Source organism: Arachis hypogaea, chromosome 18 (assembly GCF_003086295.3).
Source record: "Arachis hypogaea cultivar Tifrunner chromosome 18, arahy.Tifrunner.gnm2.J5K5, whole genome shotgun sequence".
NCBI lineage: Eukaryota > Viridiplantae > Streptophyta > Magnoliopsida > Fabales > Fabaceae > Arachis > Arachis hypogaea.
This window is the reverse complement of record NC_092053.1, coordinates 124,700,173-124,720,166: the sequence shown is the minus strand read 5'-3', so window position 1 is coordinate 124,720,166 and position 19,994 is coordinate 124,700,173. Positions and strand designations below refer to the sequence as shown.

The following is a 19,994-nucleotide window of genomic DNA, read 5'->3' as shown; positions in this document are numbered from 1 at the left end:
TTATGAATAAATATATTTTAATATTTATTTTATATTTTAATATATATTTTATATATAATATAATTATTGTTATAATTATATTTTATTATTATAAAATATGATTAGTTTTTAAATTAAAATATCGAATTTACAAATTAAAATATTAAAATAGTAATTTAAATAATAACATATAATTTAAAATTTTATTATTTATATTTTATATTTTAAAAAAATTGAGTAATTTTTTAATAATAAATAAAAATCGAAATATATCTCTTTATATATATTAGTAAATAATTATTTAAAAATTTACTTCTCATAAAATTAGAAGTCAATTTTTATTGATATTTATAGTTAAAAAAATTCTTTCAAATAATATAGTTGCTATGAAAAAATTTGATGCTAATATCAAAAAAGATAAATAATATTTTTTTCAGTTAATTTTAAAAAAAATATATAAATTTTATTTAAATTGAAAAATAATCATTCTAATAGACATCTAATATAAAATTTGTAAATTGACTATTAAATACTAAAAATTGAATAAAAATTAGTACAGAATCAAATTTAATAATTTAATAAAAATAAATACATATTATTATCATATATTACTCAAAAAATTTTAAAATTGTAATAAGAATGCTTGCCCCACATCCTCCCCCATAACAGTTAATAGAAAAATTAGAAATTCATTAGAGTTTAGTTTTGGATTAAGAACATAAAGAGTATATTATTCGAGAGAATATATCTAATTATGTTTGAAAAGACATTAGTTTCTTCTTTTTATAATAATGTACAAATAGTTTAATAATACAGAGTTTACTGTTTACGACTTTAAGTAGTATTCATAAGATTCCTGAATTGTGTAACAATCCATTAAAAGTTTATTCTTTTTCCTTGTCATGTTTATAAGTTTATTCATATATACTTAATAGTAGTGATATTTTTTATTTTTCTGCAAATTTTTCACTCATGTGTATTTCATTTTATGGAATTAAATATTTTTTATTTTGTATAAATAAAGACCATAACTATGTTACAATTTTATTTTTTTTAGGCTTAAATTATGATTTTAATCATATAACTTTACTTAAGAATAATAATACTTTTGTTTAATCTTCCCTAAAAATAATATCAGACAAAATTAATTAAGTATATTATTGTTAAACAAATTAAATATTTACTTTTTAAAATAATAACATTAAAATCCCATCCCACCCCTTAATTATTTCGTTAACTCTCTTTCCACTTCTTATCGATTGAAAAATGATATTGCGACTCCTAGGCTGTGTTTGTTTTTAGAGACAGGATAGAACATGACACTGAAACGGAGACAATAAGACGGAGACACTAAAAATTATCTTTTGTGTATTGTGTTTGGATACGATGGACAAGACACTAATGTAATGTCTAGTATTATGTTTGGATACACATGGACAAGACTAAAATATTATATGAAATGACTAAAATAGCCCTGTAATTCCAAATTTTTTACATCAATACAAATTAATTTAATAAAAAATGAGAGTACGTAGGAGTACAGACGAAACTTGAAAAAAATATTTGAAGAGGCAAAAAATTTTAATAAAAAAATATATTAGTATTTATATTAAAATAAAATTTATAAATATAATTATTTTATTTTAAAATTTATTATTAATATGTAGGAATACATATGGTTAAGATTAACAAAAAAAAATAAATTTGAGTATGGTTAATAAAAAATTTTGTTTAAGTTAATAAGTCAAATTAATTTTAAATAAAAAATTAATTTTAAAAAAAAAATTCATTTTTACATGAAAAAACAATTAGTTTTTACATATAAAAATCTATTTCTATTTAAAAAAACTTTTTTTTTAATTTAAAAACTGATTTTTCTTTATCAAAAACTGATTTTTATTTAAATTATATAAAATCAATTGCAATTTTTATAAATTATTTTTTAGCATTTTAAAAGATCAATTTTACTTTTGCTAATATTTATCTTTCAAAAGTTTTAAAATTAATTATTTTTGTTATTATTTTTATTACAAATCAAATAACATAATATAAGGTTAAAATGGTATTGAAGTAAAACGATAAAAAGAAAAGAATTACTACTCCCAATAAAAAATTCTACAGAAAGGAGATAGTACTTGGAAAAAAAGAGATAGAGGAAGAACAGGAAGAAAAAAGTATCTCTGAACAACGCAATGGAAAAAATAAGAAGGGGGTAATAGTGGAAAAAAAGGAAAACAAAATTTATAAAATTGTCCGTGTCCACTCTTCTAAATCCCGTGTCCATCACTGTCCTTCGTGAAAGAGTGGACACAAAAGTATAAAAAACTGTCTCGGAGACAATATGTCCACTGTCCATGTCTCTGCTTCCAAACATTTTTTAAACAAGTGTTGTCCATGTCTCCGTGTCCTGCCCCGAAAACAAACGCTACCCTAATGATTAATTTTGCTAGACATTCTCTGATAATGTCTCCGTCTAGAACTAACGAATTTTATCTACGTGTCACGTTAACTGATAATGTGTCAAGAAACCATTTCAAATGACAAAACGACTCTTGTCGTATCAGCAAAATACTGCAGTAAAATAGGATAATTAAAAAAAATTTAAGAGTCACTTAAACTCCTAACCAATTTAAACGTAGACACATAAATTCATAATGAACTATGAAATAGGATAAATATTCCTAAATTTTAACAACTCATTGTATTTGCTATACTGGTTGCTGGTTTTGGTTGGCGGTAATCTCAATTCCTTGCTCCTTTTTCTCTTTCTTTTTCCTATGAGTACAGTAAAAGTCTCTCATCAAGTTTATCTCTTTCAATTATTTTCTTTTTTATTTCCAATACAAATTTTATATCTCTATCTTTACAATATTTATCTATTAGCGTTGTAAACGTGATCTTATTAGATTTTAAACATTTTTCATTCATCTCATTCACAAATTTTTTAGCTTCTTTTAAATCGTAGATCTTGCAAATGTCATTGATTAGCGCATTGTATGTGATCAAATTCGGCTTAATGTCTTAATTGATCATTAATTCTTCTTCATATTTATATGGTCTATCAATTAAAGTAGTGAAAGTAACATTATTCGAGACCAACTATTTCTTACACATGTCATCAAATAAAATTTCTGCAACATAAAAAAGTAAGAAACTAAGGCTTCTGCCAACTAAAACCAATAATTAGTGCAATAACAAGTACAATAACTTATTAAAATTTAAGGATACTGATTCTATTTTATGGTTTATTATAGGTTTATATTTAAATTAGTTTGAAGTTTAAATGTCTCTTAAAAAATTTTTAAAGATTTAATTATTTTATTTTACTGCAGCATATTATTAACATGACAAAAACGTTTTATCTTTTGAAATACTTTTTTGATATATCATCAACTAATATGATACATAAATAAAATACGTTAACTCTAAACAAAAATATTAACAAAAATAACTGACAAAATTAATTATTAAGAATCACAATTCCAATTGATAAATAACAGAACGAAAATTAGCAAAATTACTCTTTTTTATACACAAATGTGCCAAAGGTACACCAAGGGAACGGGAAGACCGAAAAGAGTGTAAAAGTGTTAATTGCTTGGTTTCTTCGAGGGAAGAATGCATTGTTTATTTCTTACTTTCCTACACAGTACATACCCCACACGGTGTACGTCTCAAAACGACAACTTGACTTGACCATACGTATTCATCGTTATTAACGAAACAACAATAGTATTTCACCAATAAAATTTATTATTTTAATTAATAATTAATTTATATTCTATATTTTTTTATATTTTAAATATTAAATTTTAAATTCTAAAGTTTAAATATTAAATTCTAATTTTTAACAGTAAATATAAGATATTGATTAAAAATATTAGTTAATATCAATAAAAAGTGTTAATTGTTAACATTTCTTTTAATAAAAACTATATATTAAAAATATATATAAATAAAAATGCTTAAAACAAATGAACTTTAAAAAATATAAAATAATTGCCTAAAATGACAATTAAACGGATTGATTATGTTGATTTAGACTCGTCCATTTAGGTCTTTATATCAAAATATATATGGACCTTTAAAATGAAATTGAACACATTTAAGATATGTCGGACAGACTAAACGGACTAGTCTATTTGTTTTTATTTTTCAATCTAAATAAACAATTTTAATTAAAATTAATCAATTTTTGAATTAAAATATTAGCTTTGGATTAGATTGTAAAAAACTTTCAACAACAACAACAACAAAGCTTTGTCCCACTAAGTGGGGTCGGCTACATGAATCAAACAACGTCATTGTGCTCTGTCATGTATCATGTCTACAGAGAGACCGTTTACATGTAGATCTCGTTTGACCACCTCATGAATGGTCTTCTTAGGTCTTCCTCTGCCTTTCGCCATTTGTCCATCTTCCATCTCATCCACCCTCCTGACTGGATGTTTTATCGGTCTTCTTCTCACATGTCCAAACCACCTGAGACGCGATTCAACCATCTTTTCCACAATGGGTGCTACTCCAACTCTCTCCCTTATATCTTCATTCCTTATTTTATCCAATCGCGTATGACCACTCATCCATCTCAACATCTTCATCTCTGCCACACTCAGCTTATGTTCGTGGTCCCCTTTAGCCGCCCAACACTCTGTACCATACAGCATAGCCGGTCTTATAGCGGTGCGATAGAATTTACCTTTAAGTTTTAAAGGCACTTTTTTGTCGCATATAAAACCAGATGCACTCCGCCATTTTGACCAACCTGCTTGGATCCTATGATTTACATCATGTTCAATCTCTCCATTATCCTGTATGATGCACCCAAGATACTTAAAACTTTTAACTTTTCGTAGGATGTTTTTTCCAATCTTCACCTCTATATTGGGGTTTTCCCTTCTCAGACTGAATTTACATTCCATATATTCCGTCTTGCTACGGCTTATGCGCAGATCATACACTTCTAGAGCTTCTCTCCATAACTCCAACTTCTTATTTAGGTCTTCCCTTGACTCTCCCATAAGGACGATATCATCGGCAAAAAGCATGCACCATGGCACAGGCTCTTGAATGTGTTCTGTGAGTACTTCCAAGACTAATGTGAAAAGGTATGGACTTAAGGATGATCCCTGGTGTAATCCTATACCAATAGGAAATTCCTCTGTCACACCACCTTGAGTCTTCACACTAGTTGTGGCCCCATCATAAATGTCTTTAATTGCCCGAATATATGCGATCCTTACTCTCCTCTCTTCTAAAACCTTCCCTAAGACCTCCCTTGGTACCCTATCATACGCTTTTTCCAAATCAATAAACACCATATGTAGATCCCTTTTATTACTACGATACCTCTCCATCATCCTTCTTAATAGGTATATCGCTTCAGTGGTAGATCTGCCTGGCATAAATCCAAATTGGTTCTCTGTTACTTGTGTCTCTTTTCTCAACCTCCGTTCTATCACCCTTTCCCATAACTTCATAGTATGACTTATAAGCTTAATCCTTTTATAGTTTTCGCAACTTTGTATATCCCTCTTATTCTTGTAGATAGATACCAATGTGCTCTTTCTCCACTCATCATGCATCTTCTTTGACCTTAAAATCTGATTAAAAAGCTTGGTTAACCAGTTGATGCCTTTTTCTCCAAGACCTTTCCAAACCTCAATCGGGATATTATTAGGTCCTACTGCCCTACCATTTTTCATCTGCTTTAGAGCCTCTTTTACCTCGAAGTCTCGAATCCTTCGATAGTAGTCAAAGTTTTGGTCTTCTTCCCTTTTGCATAATCGACCAAGACTCGGAAGAGTCTTCTGTCCCTCACTAAATAACTCGTAGAAGTAGTTCTTCCACCTTTCATTAATCTTCTCCTCTTGAACCAACATCTCTCCATCCTTATCCTTTATGCACTTAACCTGATCCAAATCTCTCGTTCTCTTTCTCGGCTCTTTGCGATTCTATTGTTGGGAATAAGACACCATTCCCCCTTGAGAAAACACCTTTGACAGAGAAATAAAATAGATACAATCACAACACAAGAATTTAACGTGAAAACTCCAATTACCGGAGAAAAAATCACGGCCGTTATCAAATGACAACCAGAGAATATCACTATGTGAAAATTGTTATAACACATAGACTTCTTTCTCTCTAACACCGGCACCCCAGTACACCCACACTCTCTCAAAGCAAATATCTAACTACACTTCACAACACTCTCTAATCAAAGAGTATAGAGGAAAAGAAAAATCAGATATAAGCTTAAAGTGTTTCTGACTGGTGCAAAAACAAATGGAGAACTTAGCCTCATATTTATAGCCTAGGCCACCCACTCCATTTGCTATCCTAAGCAATGTGAGACTAATTCAACCAAATCCTAACAATCTCCACCTTGATTGAAATAGTCACACATCTTCAGCTTCCATTATCAACACCGACAATTCTTTGCTGCCATTGTCTATACCGACAATCATAGTTCAGAGAACTATCATACTCCACCATGAAAGTATACTCACTTGGAATTAGACCACTCCAAGCATTTCGCCTTGGTACAGATCGAAACCTTGCTGAAAATTCATGGTGCAACTTCCAAATTGGCTTTTCCTGGAAGTTCTTCAGCCATCGACCTAACTCCGCCACACACCTTGCATCTCAACGCCAACCAATGCCCGTGTGCAATTGTGGACCCGATTGCCACAACTCATCCTTATCCATGGCAGTGCGGTAATACCATGAGGATACTTCTTGTCTTCTAGAGAACATCATCTTCTCTCATAGAGAGAGCAACCAGAGATCTTCTCCTTCAACGGCTTGTGCAAACCTGATTGTATCAACACATCCTTGACTTGTATTTGCCACAAGCCAAAATTGATTCTTCCATCAAATTTCTCTATTTCAAACTTCACAGCACTTGAATATCCTGACATTGTTGCAACCGTATACTGGAATAGTATAACTCAACTGTAGACCGTGTACTAGGAAGAGTTCCCAGGAAAGAGATGTGGGTCACAATGGACACACTTAAATACCAAGTCTTTCCTTAGCCAGAACCTTTCCAAACTGCACTCTCACAGTGTCACACTGCCTTCCAGCAACAACAACAGCAACCAAAGATCAACCTCAAGCCACAGGACAAAATTCTTTTCTGATGTGGAAGGTCAGACTAAGCTGCAGCCACAGAGCATACTAAGAATAAATCCCACCAAACCGAAGCTCTGATACCACTTGTTGGGAATAAGACACCATTCCCCTTGAGAAAACACCTTTGACAGAGAAATAAAATAGATACAATCACAACACAAGAATTTAACGTGGAAACTCCAATTACCGGAGAAAAAACCACGGCCGTTGTCAAATGACAACCAGAGAATATCACTATGTGAAAATTGTTACAACACATAGACTTCTTTCTCTCTAACACCGGCACCCCAGTACACCCACACTCTCTCAAAGCAAATATCTAACTACACTTCACAACACTCTCTAATCAAAGAGTACAGAGGAAAAGAAAAATCAGATATAAGCTTAAAGTGTTTCTGACTGGTGCAAAAACAAATGGAGAACTTAGCCTCATATTTATAGCCTAGGCCACCCACTCCATTTGCTATCCTAAGCAATGTGGGACTAATTCAACCAAATCCTAACATCTATATATACCTTTTTCTCCTTCTTTCGTGCCCAAAGACTGGTAGAGACCCTCATATGCTCTTGTTCTTGCTTCACTTACAGCCACTTTTGTTTATTTCTTAGCCGCCTTATACTTTTCCCAGTTATCTATATTGCGGCATAAAGACCACTCTTTAAAGCATTCCCTTTTTATCTTTATCTTTTCTTGTATACTCGCATTCCACCACCAGGACTCCTTGTCTCTTGGCCCTATTCCTTTAGATTCACCAAAACTTTCTTTTGCTGTTCTTCTAATAACTTCTGCCATCTCCCTCCACATCTCTTCCGCGCTTCCATTCCCATCCCACTTTGCCTCTTCTCCTACCCGTCTTAGGAAGCTTCTTTGTTCCTCACCTTTCATCCGCCACCACCTCGTCCTTGGGTTCTTCGTATGATGTCTTTTCCTCAACTTTTTCTCAACGCGAAAATCCATGACGAGCACCCTATGTTGTGTTGTCAAACTCTCTCTCGGGATAATTTTACAGTTAATGCAAAATTTTCGGTCGACTCTCCTCAACAAGAAGAAGTCGATTTGAGAGCTTGTCATGCCACTCTTATAGGTTATAAGATGTTCGTCTCTCTTTTTAAAACATGTATTTGCGATGAGAAGATCAAAAGTTGAGGAAAAGTCCAAAATAGTTTTACCATCGGCATTGATCACCCCGAAACCATGGCCTCCGTGAATACTCCCATATCCAGTCACTTCTCTCCCAACATGGTCATTTAAATCTCCTCCTAAGAAAATCTTATCTCCCAAAGGTATGTCTTGAACCAAACTCTCTATATCCTCCCAAAACCTTATCTTGTGTTGTTCGTCCGAACCCACTTGCGGTGCATAGGCGCTAATCACATGGAAAGCACCTCCCTCTATCACAAGTTTGATAGAGATGATCCGATCTCCCACCCTCTTGACATCCACTACGTCCTTCTTCCACTGCTTATCCACAATTATTCCAACCCCATTCCTATTCTTCACCTTTCATGTATACCAAAGTTTGAAACCAGAAGTATCCAACTCCCTAGCCTTTGCACCAACCCATTTCGTTTCTTGTAAGCACATAATGTTAATCTTCCTCCTTGTCATGGTATCCACCACCTCCATGAACTTTCCTGTTAGAGTGCCTATTTAATCCACAAATGAAAATAAAATGAGAAAAAATTTAAGAGAGTTAAACGGCTAATCTGTCTGTATAGTAGATCAGCCTGTTTAATCCACAAGATTGAAACCAGTAAACATATAAATGAACCAATCCAACAGACTTGACTCATTTTGTCAGCCACTAATAAATTATAATCCATTTATTATTGAATGGTTATATTAAACTTAAATATGAATAGGATATCCTTCTGTGTATCTATACAAATAACTAATAAATGGCTAATTTCTGATGTGCATTTTGGAAAATCTTTGAATGAAACAATACGATAAGTAATTTTATCTCTAGTTCTCTCAACTCATTGGCCATTTTTGAACTGCGTGCACCCATTCTTACCCTTAAAACAAACCCCGCTCCCTCTTGAATTCACTGTATATGAGATTGAGCGGAAAAAATTTTAAAAACCATCATATCTGAATACCTTTATATATATGCTTCTCCAGAAAAGAGGTGAGTAGGTTACTATTACAAGCAAAATAACAACCTTCCCCAGCTTAGTACTAACTCGGATTTCTTACATATAGATATAAACTGCACAAACATACATAAACATATAAAATCTACAGAGTAATAATTACATTCCTACACATTCCCATCAAGCAGGCTATGTTTTTTGGTCTAGCAGTTTATGCCACATATCTCAGCATCAGGACCAGTGACTCTTGTGGTGAATGGATCAACTCTCACCCATAAAAGAGAAAAAATGGATGCAAGAAGAATGGACCAAACCACCACAATGGTCGGCGTTCGATTCTGGCGACCCATGAGACCTTTGAGGAAAGGGTACAAATGGATGATCACCCAGAATGCAAAGAAGAGTTTACCAAAGAGGGGACCCCATGATTGGTAACCACTGTTGATGGCGTAGGAGATGCCAGCTACGACGCCAACCAAGTTCACTATGAGAAGCGTTGTCGGCGGAATGAGAAGTGTTGTCCATTTGAACATGTAGAGTTCAGCGAAGTCCCCGTCGTCGTCTGATGCCTTGGAGGTAACGGTGAAGTTGGGGTCAATACCAGCCAGCACTTTGAGTAAGCCTTGGAGCACAGCAAAAAGATGAGATGAAACACCACCGATGACCCAAAATTGTTCGTTCCTCCACCACTCGTCGATTCCTACTCCACTCCACCTCATCTCGAGAATTCCGGTTGCAAAGATGGAAAGGAAGAGAGAAATAAACCATAAACTTGCAATGTTACTGATCTGCAAAAACAAGATAGAATAAATTAGACCATTATGTTGCACAAGACCACATGATACTCTGTGATACAATAATAAAACAGCATTCAGAATATAGTAGTGTTTTGCATAGGAAGGTCAATTCAGAAAGGCTTTAGACACCAGTTACAAACCAAACAATGTGATTTCTAGGAGAAACAAGTCAAGTGATTGTTTGGTTAGTACTGTAACAGAAATAAGTACTGTTTCTAAAAACTTATCAGTACTGATAAAATCTTTAATGGCGTTTGTTCTTTTCAAAAGAAAAAGGTGCTAACAAATCAGTCTCTGACATATCTGATTGACAATGCTCAAAAATGCATTCTTTAGATATAACTTAAAAAAACAACAGAATTCATCATTGGGGTAGCATTGACTAATAAAACATCTTTTAAGGACTTATTTATCAACATTTTGATCTTTTGGGAGGTCAAATTGGTGTTCACCCTACTATAACAATATTATGTTTAAGAAGAAATAACACACCTGGGGAATAATGAACTTGTTGGTCAACAAACAGACGGCAGGTAAGGTACAATACATGAGAAGGGGAATGGCTGTGATTGGATAGATTGTTGTGTTCACATACGCAAACCTCTCGAGCCACTTGAGCCTTCCACCATAACCATACCAGATGGGGCAGTGCCGACTTAGAAGAATTTCCACAGAACCTAAAGCCCATCGAAGCACTTGGTTCAGACGATCCGAAAGATTGATTGGAGCAGAACCTTTAAATGCCGGGCGCTTAGGCATGCAGTACACAGACCGCCAACCACGAGCATGCATCTTAAATCCAGTAAGAATATCTTCTGTGACAGAACCATATATCCATCCTATCTGTGGAACAGAAAGAAGATAGTGAGTATAATTGATGCTCTCTCTGTGCCTCAACCCCCCCCCCCTCTTTTTCTCTTCTTTTTCTTTTCGGTGTGTACATATTCAACAAAGAAAATGCCTATAAATTAAAAAAGGTTGAGACATATATTAAGCCTGTCATATGCTTCTTAAATCAGCTATCCAGTTAATAAGTCAGCTTTTGGCAATGGATCCAATATTCACACGAGATTCCAAGCTCAAAAGATAACATGAAATGTCTCTTACACTGTAATTCATTCTTCAATTTCTTATGAAACGCCACTCTTACAATAGTGAAGAGTGACTCAGCCTAGGGGATTTTTGGGAAAGGGCTTCCCAATGGAGGGTCTTGCCCAATGAGTGGTCTAGTAGGTACCTAATGTAACCACTTAGATATGCTAAAAATACTTCATATCTTTCATTGGATAAATTAATAAGAGCAAAGGTTCTAAAGCTCCACCCTAAAACTCCAAAGAATGACAAGGAGAAATTAAGGAACAGACACCCCACTCCATAGTTCAATTCAACAAAGACCAACTCATTCAACAACCGGCTCAAACAGAAATTGATCCATTTGGAAGTCTTTTTGTAAACTCTTAACCTACTTTAAAGTTAAATGTAGTCCCCGAATGTACATCAAATAGCATTAGAACATATGATAACATCATACCTCAGCTCCCCATTCAGTTTTGTCCTCATAACCGCAGCTGATAACATGAATTGCCTCCTTAAGAAGAGTTTCTGGAGTAGCTGACTGAGGCACGCCACCATTCTCCATAAGAGTGGAGGCAACAAAAACAGCAGATTGACCAAACCTTTTCTCAAGGCTCACTTGTGACATAAGTAGAGTTTTCTCATCATCAAATCCAGTTCCTGAAATAGAAAAGAAATAAAGAAATAAATAACAAATGATAGGACAAACAATAGGTCTAATTAGTTGAAAGCTGGGTGAAATCATGCCCTACAACATCTCTTTAGATTATGTGGAGTGTAGCACAGTTTCCAGATGGGCTAATCAATTTAAGATATCATAGGTAGCAGATCTCTAACACTGATAACGATGTAATGAAAACGAAGGACCTATTTGGTTCCTGCTTTCAAGTTTAGAGTTTTTCAGTTTCATGATTTTATGAAGAAAAAGTGTAAACAACGAAAATAATAAATTCTAAAATTCTATTTTCACTTTTTTCTTTGTAAGATTCTGAAAACAGAAAACACTAAAAAAGATATCAGAAACCAATAGAACCTCTGGACATTACAATCTCCGTACAGCTATGTGGTATACCCATCAATGTTAATGTAGGCAGAACAAAAGCACAACAGGCCTACCTTCTACTCCTTCTTCAATATCCTCTAGACTGAAGATGGGCACAGTTGGATCAGCATGCTTGCTAGATTTTTTCTTGTCTGATCCATTCTTACTAGATTTAGAACTCTTCTTTCGCCTTCCACCACAGAGAGAAGATAGCAACCCAGGCTTTTTATGCTTCGGTTTAAGAGGCGGTTCATAACCATATAAAGCTGTCCGGTTAAAGACACATCCCGTACCCACATATACAGGACCTTGGATTCCATCCAAACCTCTCAAGTTTATCTATTTAGAACTTTTAAGTTAGTCAATCATATACTCATATATATGTAAAGCACAAGGATGACACAAGACAAGAAGTAATAGCATTATTAGAAAATCAAACAGTATGAAGAAGACACCTACATCGAAGAAAACAGTGTTACGATTGGCATATCGATCATTCCTATCAATACCATCAAACCTCTGTGGAAACTGTACATAGCAAACATATTTCCCCAGATTGGGATCCATCATAAAGCACATAGCTTCCCTCAAGGCCTTGCTGTTGTTTATGTAGTGATCACAATCGAGATTCATTAAGAAAGGTCCATTAGTTAGGACAGCAGAAACCCGAACCTGCACAGGCAATAATAATTACTACCAGTGAGATTAGAAAAGAACATGGGAGTAGATAATGTAACTTCCCAATTTTCTGTTGTAAACCACTCACCAAGGCATTCATTGCACCGGCCTTTTTGTGATGTTGAAACCCTGGACGCTTTTCACGAGAAACATAGACTAATCTTGGAAGTTCATTACCTTCAGAGTCGAGTCCTCCGCTTTGACCCAAGAAAACCTGCAGATACAGAATTCAATTTTGGTGAACATCTTGCTCACATGGACCCAAAAGGTTTTGGTAATACGGGCAAATATAATACATATACATATTACATGATTTCCATTTTAGTGCAGGAAAACATAACAAGATAATGGGGCAAAATATGCATGAATTCATGTACTACTAAATAAATCCCCAAATCGTAGTTGGGCACATGCCCTCAATACCTTGCACTTGAATCCATCTCTACTCACAAGTAATACACTATAGTAAGTTAGAAATACAGATAGTCATATACAAGTCACATGTACAATATTTAGAACAATTGCATGCTCATAACTTCATCATCTATTCCATTGGCATAGACAATAACCCCAAAATAACTCCAAAACTAATAAAAAAAAAAGCATTAGTTTTGAAGAAAGTCATCTTCATAACAAAAACTCAACTGGCCAATAAATAAATATGAAAACTACCTGGATCATTCCAGGATGGTCTCTTGTGTTATTTCCAGGCCATGGCGTGCCATCTTGCATCACCCATCCTTCTTCGGGAACTTTCTGTGCCTTTGAAACAAGTCCATTGATGCGAACTTTAAATTCTTCGTATTCTCTCTGTGGAAACAGAACAGGAAAGTAAAATTAAAAGATGCTCTTCCACAACGCAACTCTCATGCAAGTAGATCACATACAAACCAAGACAGCGAATAAGTCAATTATACGAGGCACACACTAACCTTCATTGCTCTGCGATCCTTGACAAATGATGGCTGAACCTTATCTTTCAAGTAGTCAATCTTCTGTGCAAAGTACCACTCAGGTGCACGGGGTTCAATGTTATACTTCTTGCAGAAAGGAACCCATTTCCTTGCAAATTCTGATGTCTCGGCAAGTGCTTCAAATGTCAACATAGCAGCACCATCATCAGACAGATAGCATGAGACCTTATCCACTGGGTAGTCAACTGCAAGAATTGACAATATAGTATTGGCAGTAACCAGTGGAGGCTCCTTTAAGGGGTCGACAGTACTGACAAAAATGTCAACAGCTGCTAGCTGAGACGGTTCTCCTTCTCTGTCATATCTGCAACTCACATGGATTCTTGGTTAGAAGAATCTCAAATTGAAAAAATAAACACTAAACGCAATGTATTTGTACGATAAATACATTACGCTTAAGTCTAGGAAGGACCTACCTTAGCGCAAGCCTATCAAGATATGTTTCACGGTTTACAGGAAGCCACTTAGGGAATTGATCCAATATCCATGATATAGCAAACCAAATCTCACATATAACTGATATTAACCACAATGCAAATGCATTGGGCACTGGGTTTGTTATACGGTAGTGCAAGAACATGCAGAGGATGACCAACCGAAGAATGATGACCATACGATATGGATTAATCCTAGACGACGGAATCGAAACCTTCCTTGAAAGTGGTTGCCGAGCTTCATCATTCCTTCATAACAAAGAAAATTTATCTCACATACAATAGACAAGATTGAATGGCACAGATAATTACATATCAGTTGATTACCAAACCATCCTTATGTTAATTGTCATACTGCATATTAAAATATGAAATTCTTAGAGTGAACTACCATTTGGCCCTCAAAAAATTATAAATGAAACACTTACAACAAGGAATCATCAACAAGCACATCAGTACTAGCATCAATATCTCCGGCTCCTCTTTCAGAAGCAGCTTGGCCTGTGCTCATTGGAACAACATTCTTTTCTTGCTTCATCTTCCAGCCATCAACTCTTTCTTTCCAAGCTACATTGCCCAACCCTGGATCCCCACCCCTAATATTTGCTGCAAAATAATATCCATGCACCACAAATCACTATAAGACAGCAAGATAATGAACAATAACAATTACAGTTTATCAGAAAGGGAAAGAGATATACGAGATTGATTAACATCTGATGAATATGGAGTATGATGGATAGTACGCTTCCCACCACCAACTCCAGGAGATGCCATCGAGAGCCTCTCAGGTGAAGCTGCGGATAACTCACCAGAGACCTGAAATTGAACGAGTAAGTGGATAATTTGTTTTCAGTGTGGAATGGGTAGAGATGGAAACAAAAGAAATGTAGCAAGATAAACACCTCTTGTCCGCTGGTCAGCAAGGGAATGTGGTTGTGAGAAACTTCCTTATCATAATTTGGAGCACCAGCCTCTGCTCCCCGGCCATATGTCATGTGCCAGCTCAACATGCGCTCTGAAATCTTTGTCTTTTGGTTTTGATTTTCTGAATCATAATTGAAGTCACTAGAAACATCATCAGCACCAACATCCTCTTCCCTGTCTCCAAGAATGGCAGGGCTTCCTGTAATCAATTAAATAAGAGGTAAGATTACCAATTAGAGTCAAAAGTAGAGGTACTAATGAAAATGAAAGGATTTTGCACTTTGGAGGCACTGGAGCAAGAAACAAAATTCAATGCAGCTGTTTTGTGATACTTTAATGCAGATTACAGTTGCACTACACGGAAGCAACAAGCAGAATAAGTTAATCACTACAAATCCAGTTAATTCAAAACCCTGCTGAACCCTTTCACATAAAACAAAACACAGATGCATGTCAAATAGGTAAGGGAAAAACAGCCACTATTACTCAAGGGCCAAGGAAATCCCCATTATAGTTCAAACCTTCATGGTATAAATGAAATATTCTAGAAACTTCCATCCAGTTAGCAGATTTTGTTTAGTCTAGAGCTAGTCTATGCAGGACATGGATAAACCCTATCCAATAGCAGAAAAGATATATTATTGCATCTGGTTCACTTGAAAGTGGTCTACTATTCAAATTGCTTCCAAGCATACTGCATATCTTTTTAAGTATAAAAGTTTCTTTTGCTACAAGGTAGGACATTATTATCATAATAAAGAAAGAAATTTGTTAGGAACGTTGACATCGAAGGGAGCATAGCATGGCTACGCAAGCCATCAGTATTTGGGGAAGACATTTTTATAAATAAAATAATAAAAGATAATGTGCTGTACACTGAATGTAAGGCTAGACCTGACTTTAACATGAGTGCAATGCCACCCATTTGTTTAATTTGTTGAAGATTTAAGCAGCTTGCTATGCTAAAAATCTTTTGCACAGTTGCGACATATGAATGAAGAATGGTGAGAATTAACACATACAATAGGTAGCACAATGGAGATTTCATTTTTCACCTTTGTGCCTCTTGTAGCGAGTTTTGCACTGGGGGCAGCACTGGTTCCCATCCTTCCTTTCATACTCGTAACAAGGCCTGCACACAGGGAACGCACAAACACCGCATGCGACAAATGATTCGCCATCCACAGTCTTCCCAACATTATCACCACAAATTTGGCACACTTGCGCACCCAAAGCTGTAATTGGCTTTGCCTGAGTAATACCAAAAACCAGACATAATTAAAATGTTATTTAATCAAATATCATTCGATCACCAATAATTGCACTGCAAGAAAACAACTTAAAGTGTTAAAATAGTTGGACTCATAATAACATGTAATAAAATATCATTCAATAACTAATAGTTGCACCAAAATAAGTGGGAAAAAATATAAGATGTCTGAGGTAACAATTACCCACCCCTGCTTCTCCTTCTGACTCCATAGGAACTCTTCACGAAAGCTCTTCCAAGATGATGTCAATAAGGGATCAAATGCTTTGTTCAAGCTTAAGGTACACACACATTACTTAATAGATTTTCTGAACTTTCTACTGATAGCTTAGAAGATCAATTGTAAATATTCCTCTCTTTTGATCCACTCCTACAGCAGAATATGCTCCTTTTTTTTCTGTAGAAACATTTAAGCTATTAGAATAGAAAAAAGCTAGCTCCAAAAAAGTATTCATATAAAATACTTTCAACAGTTTATAAAGTGAGAAAAAGAAACTTTTGGCTCTTAAATTCTGTGTTTCGTTTTTTCTTCTTCTTTCTACGTTTTTTCCCCTCTCTTTAAAAAGTGGAATCTTCCCTGTGTATGAATGAGATATCAAAGAACTTTCCGCACAAACAAAAAATTAATAAATAAATAATGGTTTTTCTTTTTCCCTTGATAAACAAGAATGATCAAATGATCAACAGTTAACAGAAATCTCAACCTTGGTTTTTGTTAGAAACTTAGGATTTAGGAACAGAAAACAATTACACATTTCTCACCTTTCTCACACTGAAATTGCAAAATCCGTTATGAGAAAACTTACCATAAAAAATCAAATAAAAGCACTCTTCTTCTTCCACGAGTTTCCACTGAAAACAGGGGTAGATCACTCAGAATTTGAACAAAACCTAGACGAATTTCTTGTACAATTAACCCAAATAAACCCCAAAACAACAAAAACCCCACTCAACAGTTCACAAAGGAGGAAAGAGAAAGAGAACGGCACAAAATCAGGAACCATCAACAGCGAGAAAAATGAAAAACACAAATGTCAGAATCAGAACTGAACAGAAACACACAAACAAATGAGGAACAAAAACACTTTTCAAAGAAAAAAAAAAGAAGAAGAGAGAGAAGCAATGAAGAACTCCCTTACTCACAGTGTATCTCTATCTATTTATCTCTCTTCATAGCCACAAAAGCTTGAAGCAACGCTTTTCAGTGTGCCAAATTGTGTTATAGCTGTGAATGAATAACAATAATGATAATAATGAATTAAAAACGCTTAAGACTTAAAGCAAACGAAAGCGACAATGCAATTAGTACAAAACCTACCGACACCTTTTCACGCGCCATAGAAAGAGACACACTTGTTATGGCTGAAGAAAAGATAATCACAATTCACAAGGGTTCTTAGCTTTGTGTATCAAATACTCAAACATTTATCCTCCAACAATGATTCCGTAAGAACAAAAGATCTAAGCATTAAACAAAATGTTATCCTTAAAACCGAGTGGAATAAATTATTGCTACTAGTACCAGTGAGATTTTATGGAATTTAATAATTTATAAATAATTATTTATCTGAGTTTATGACAAAAGGAACAATTTTTTTTATTTTGTATTAAAGGGGTTGTCTCGTTGTTGGGAATTTTTGGAAGTGTGGATTGACCAAGTGAGTGACGATGCTTGGGACAATGTTAACGTTACCTGACTGTATCCAATGTGACGTGATACAGAGTACAATTTAATAAAACCAAAAATTACATTTATTTTGGACTTTTTAGTTTTTACATAAATAAATAAATAAATAACACAAAATTTATTTGTTTTCCCTAAAGCTTAAAGAAAAATTAAATACACCAATGTCCTCTTTATATATTCAATAAAGTATTTTTTATCTCAAATGTTTTTAAAATTTTTTTAAAATTATTTTTAATGTTTAATTCTTCATTATTTTTTTTTCGTTATCGTCGTCATCAACATCACCTCTTTCTCCTTCTCCTCTTCCTCCTTCTTTTTTCATTGGATTTTCTTTTCTTCCTTTCTTTTTCTCTTTCTCCTCTATCATCAGTTATCTCATTGTTGAATATAATTAATAATTCAATCAAGTGGCTGAGATGTGGTTCAATTCAGAAGACAAAAATGCAGCATTAGAGGAAACATTTTACTGTATTTGCAGCAAATTTGGGTATAACACGAAGATATTTGGGTGTAAAACGAAGATATTTGGGTGTATTTTTATTCTGATAAGTTCTGTATAATTCAAGACTCTTCCTCTTTCTCCTCCTCATCTTCTGCTGCTGCTTTTTTTTCCATCATCGTCACCATCTTTTTCTTCTTTTTTTCGTATTCATCTTTTCCTTTTTGTTTTACCTTCTCAAGTTTCTTCTTGTTTTACTCTCTTAACAAAAATAAAAAAAAACAAACAAAGAAGAAGAAACACATAATGCTACAAATTTACTTGAAATATCATGAACTTACATTCATTTAACTAAAAGAAAGAAAGAAATAAGGAAAAGAAGAAGAACAAAAAAAATGCAGCATTAGAGGAAACTTTTTTCTGTACAAAAATGCTATTTGTACACTAAAATCAGCCACCAATGTATTTGTGTATAAATACATATGTCCTTTAATTTATTTTCAATGTATATTTGTATTCCAGTATGTATTTTATACTGATAGCTGACTTTGGTGGCTGATTTTAGGGTACACGTAGCATAACTCATTTTTGTATTTGCAGCAAATTTGGGTATAAAACGAAAATATTTGGGTGTAAAACGAAGATATTTTGGTGTATTTTTATTTTGATAAGTTATGTATAATTCAAAACTATTCATCTTCCTTCTCCTCATATTCTGCTGCTTCTTCTTTTTTTTTCATCATCATCACCATCTTCTTCTTCTTCTTTTTCTTATTCATCTTTTTCTTTTTCTTTTACCTTCTCATGTTTCTTCTTATTTTACTCTCTTAACAAGAATAAAAACAAAAAAATCAAACAAAGAAGAAGAAGAAACACATAATGCTATAAAATTACTTGGAAGAGGATGAACGTACATTCATTTAACTAAAAGAAAGAAAGAAGTAAGAAAAACAAGAAGAAGAAAAAAATACAACATTAGAGGTGTTACGGCCTGACCTAAACCATTTCAGGGCCGGCTCGACCCGGGCACCACCCGACCCGAACGGTCGGATGTGAGACGCTCAGATGCCGACCCGGACACGCGTCCCTGACACGTGTCTCTGACAGCTTCGCTACAGCTGTGCAAGGGAAGCCTCGAAGAAGGTGGGAGCTGTCCCTGCAGGGCCCACCTCTGACACGGTATATATGGGGAAGAACCTGCCCTTCCCCCAAGGTACGTCACATACCAATCAACCCTTATTCGCCTGCACACTTGACTGACTTGAGCGTCGGAGTGTCTTTGCAGGTGACACCCCCCTTTCTCACACGAAGTGCTCGGGACGTAGTCTACCCCAACCCGGCAACTCAGGATCAGGAGAGATCCCCTCCATCAATCAGGATACCAACCCGAACCGTCCGGTACCCGACCTACCGAACATTGGCGCCGTCTGTGGGGACCGCCTGAATGGAAGTAGTACAA

General features: G+C 34.7%; 1 protein-coding gene across 8 annotated transcripts; it reads right to left on the bottom strand.

The window, feature by feature from the left end:
* Positions 1–9,193: 9,193 nt before the first annotated feature.
* Positions 9,194–18,105, bottom strand: LOC112770726 (cellulose synthase A catalytic subunit 3 [UDP-forming]). Of its 8 annotated transcripts, none has more exons than XM_025815106.3 (17): positions 17,728–18,105; positions 17,553–17,634; positions 17,216–17,261; positions 16,598–16,806; positions 16,195–16,390; positions 15,118–15,338; positions 14,914–15,031; positions 14,641–14,818; positions 14,195–14,461; positions 13,737–14,082; positions 13,477–13,614; positions 12,893–13,018; positions 12,586–12,798; positions 12,201–12,465; positions 11,542–11,744; positions 10,503–10,853; positions 9,194–10,001 (listed from the first exon to the last, which is right to left on the bottom strand). In XM_025815106.3, the coding sequence occupies exons 4-17, from the start codon at positions 16,619–16,621 to the stop codon at positions 9,417–9,419; spliced, it is 3,231 nt and encodes a 1,076-aa protein (XP_025670891.1). In that variant the 5' UTR covers positions 16,622–16,806; positions 17,216–17,261; positions 17,553–17,634; positions 17,728–18,105; the 3' UTR covers positions 9,194–9,416. The 8 variants fall into 8 exon arrangements, with proteins under 8 accessions (XP_025670891.1, XP_025670896.1, XP_025670893.1 ...); XM_025815111.3 differs by having other exon boundaries at positions 17,734–18,035; XM_025815108.3 differs by having other exon boundaries at positions 17,549–17,634; positions 17,728–17,989.
* Between the last annotated feature and the right edge of the window lie 1,889 nt (positions 18,106–19,994).

What these genes read in the sequence shown, in the direction of transcription:
- LOC112770726 (XM_025815106.3), bottom strand. Translation starts at nt 16,621, where the DNA reads ATGGAGTCAGAAGGAGAAGCAGGG. An exon ending in CTTGTTGATGATTCCTTGTT is followed by an intron (nt 14,462 to 14,640) that starts GTAAGTGTTTCA and finishes TTTGTTATGAAG; the next exon opens with GAATGATGAAGCTCGGCAAC. An exon ending in CCGGTGCAATGAATGCCTTG is followed by an intron (nt 12,799 to 12,892) that starts GTGAGTGGTTTA and finishes TTGCCTGTGCAG; the next exon opens with GTTCGGGTTTCTGCTGTCCT.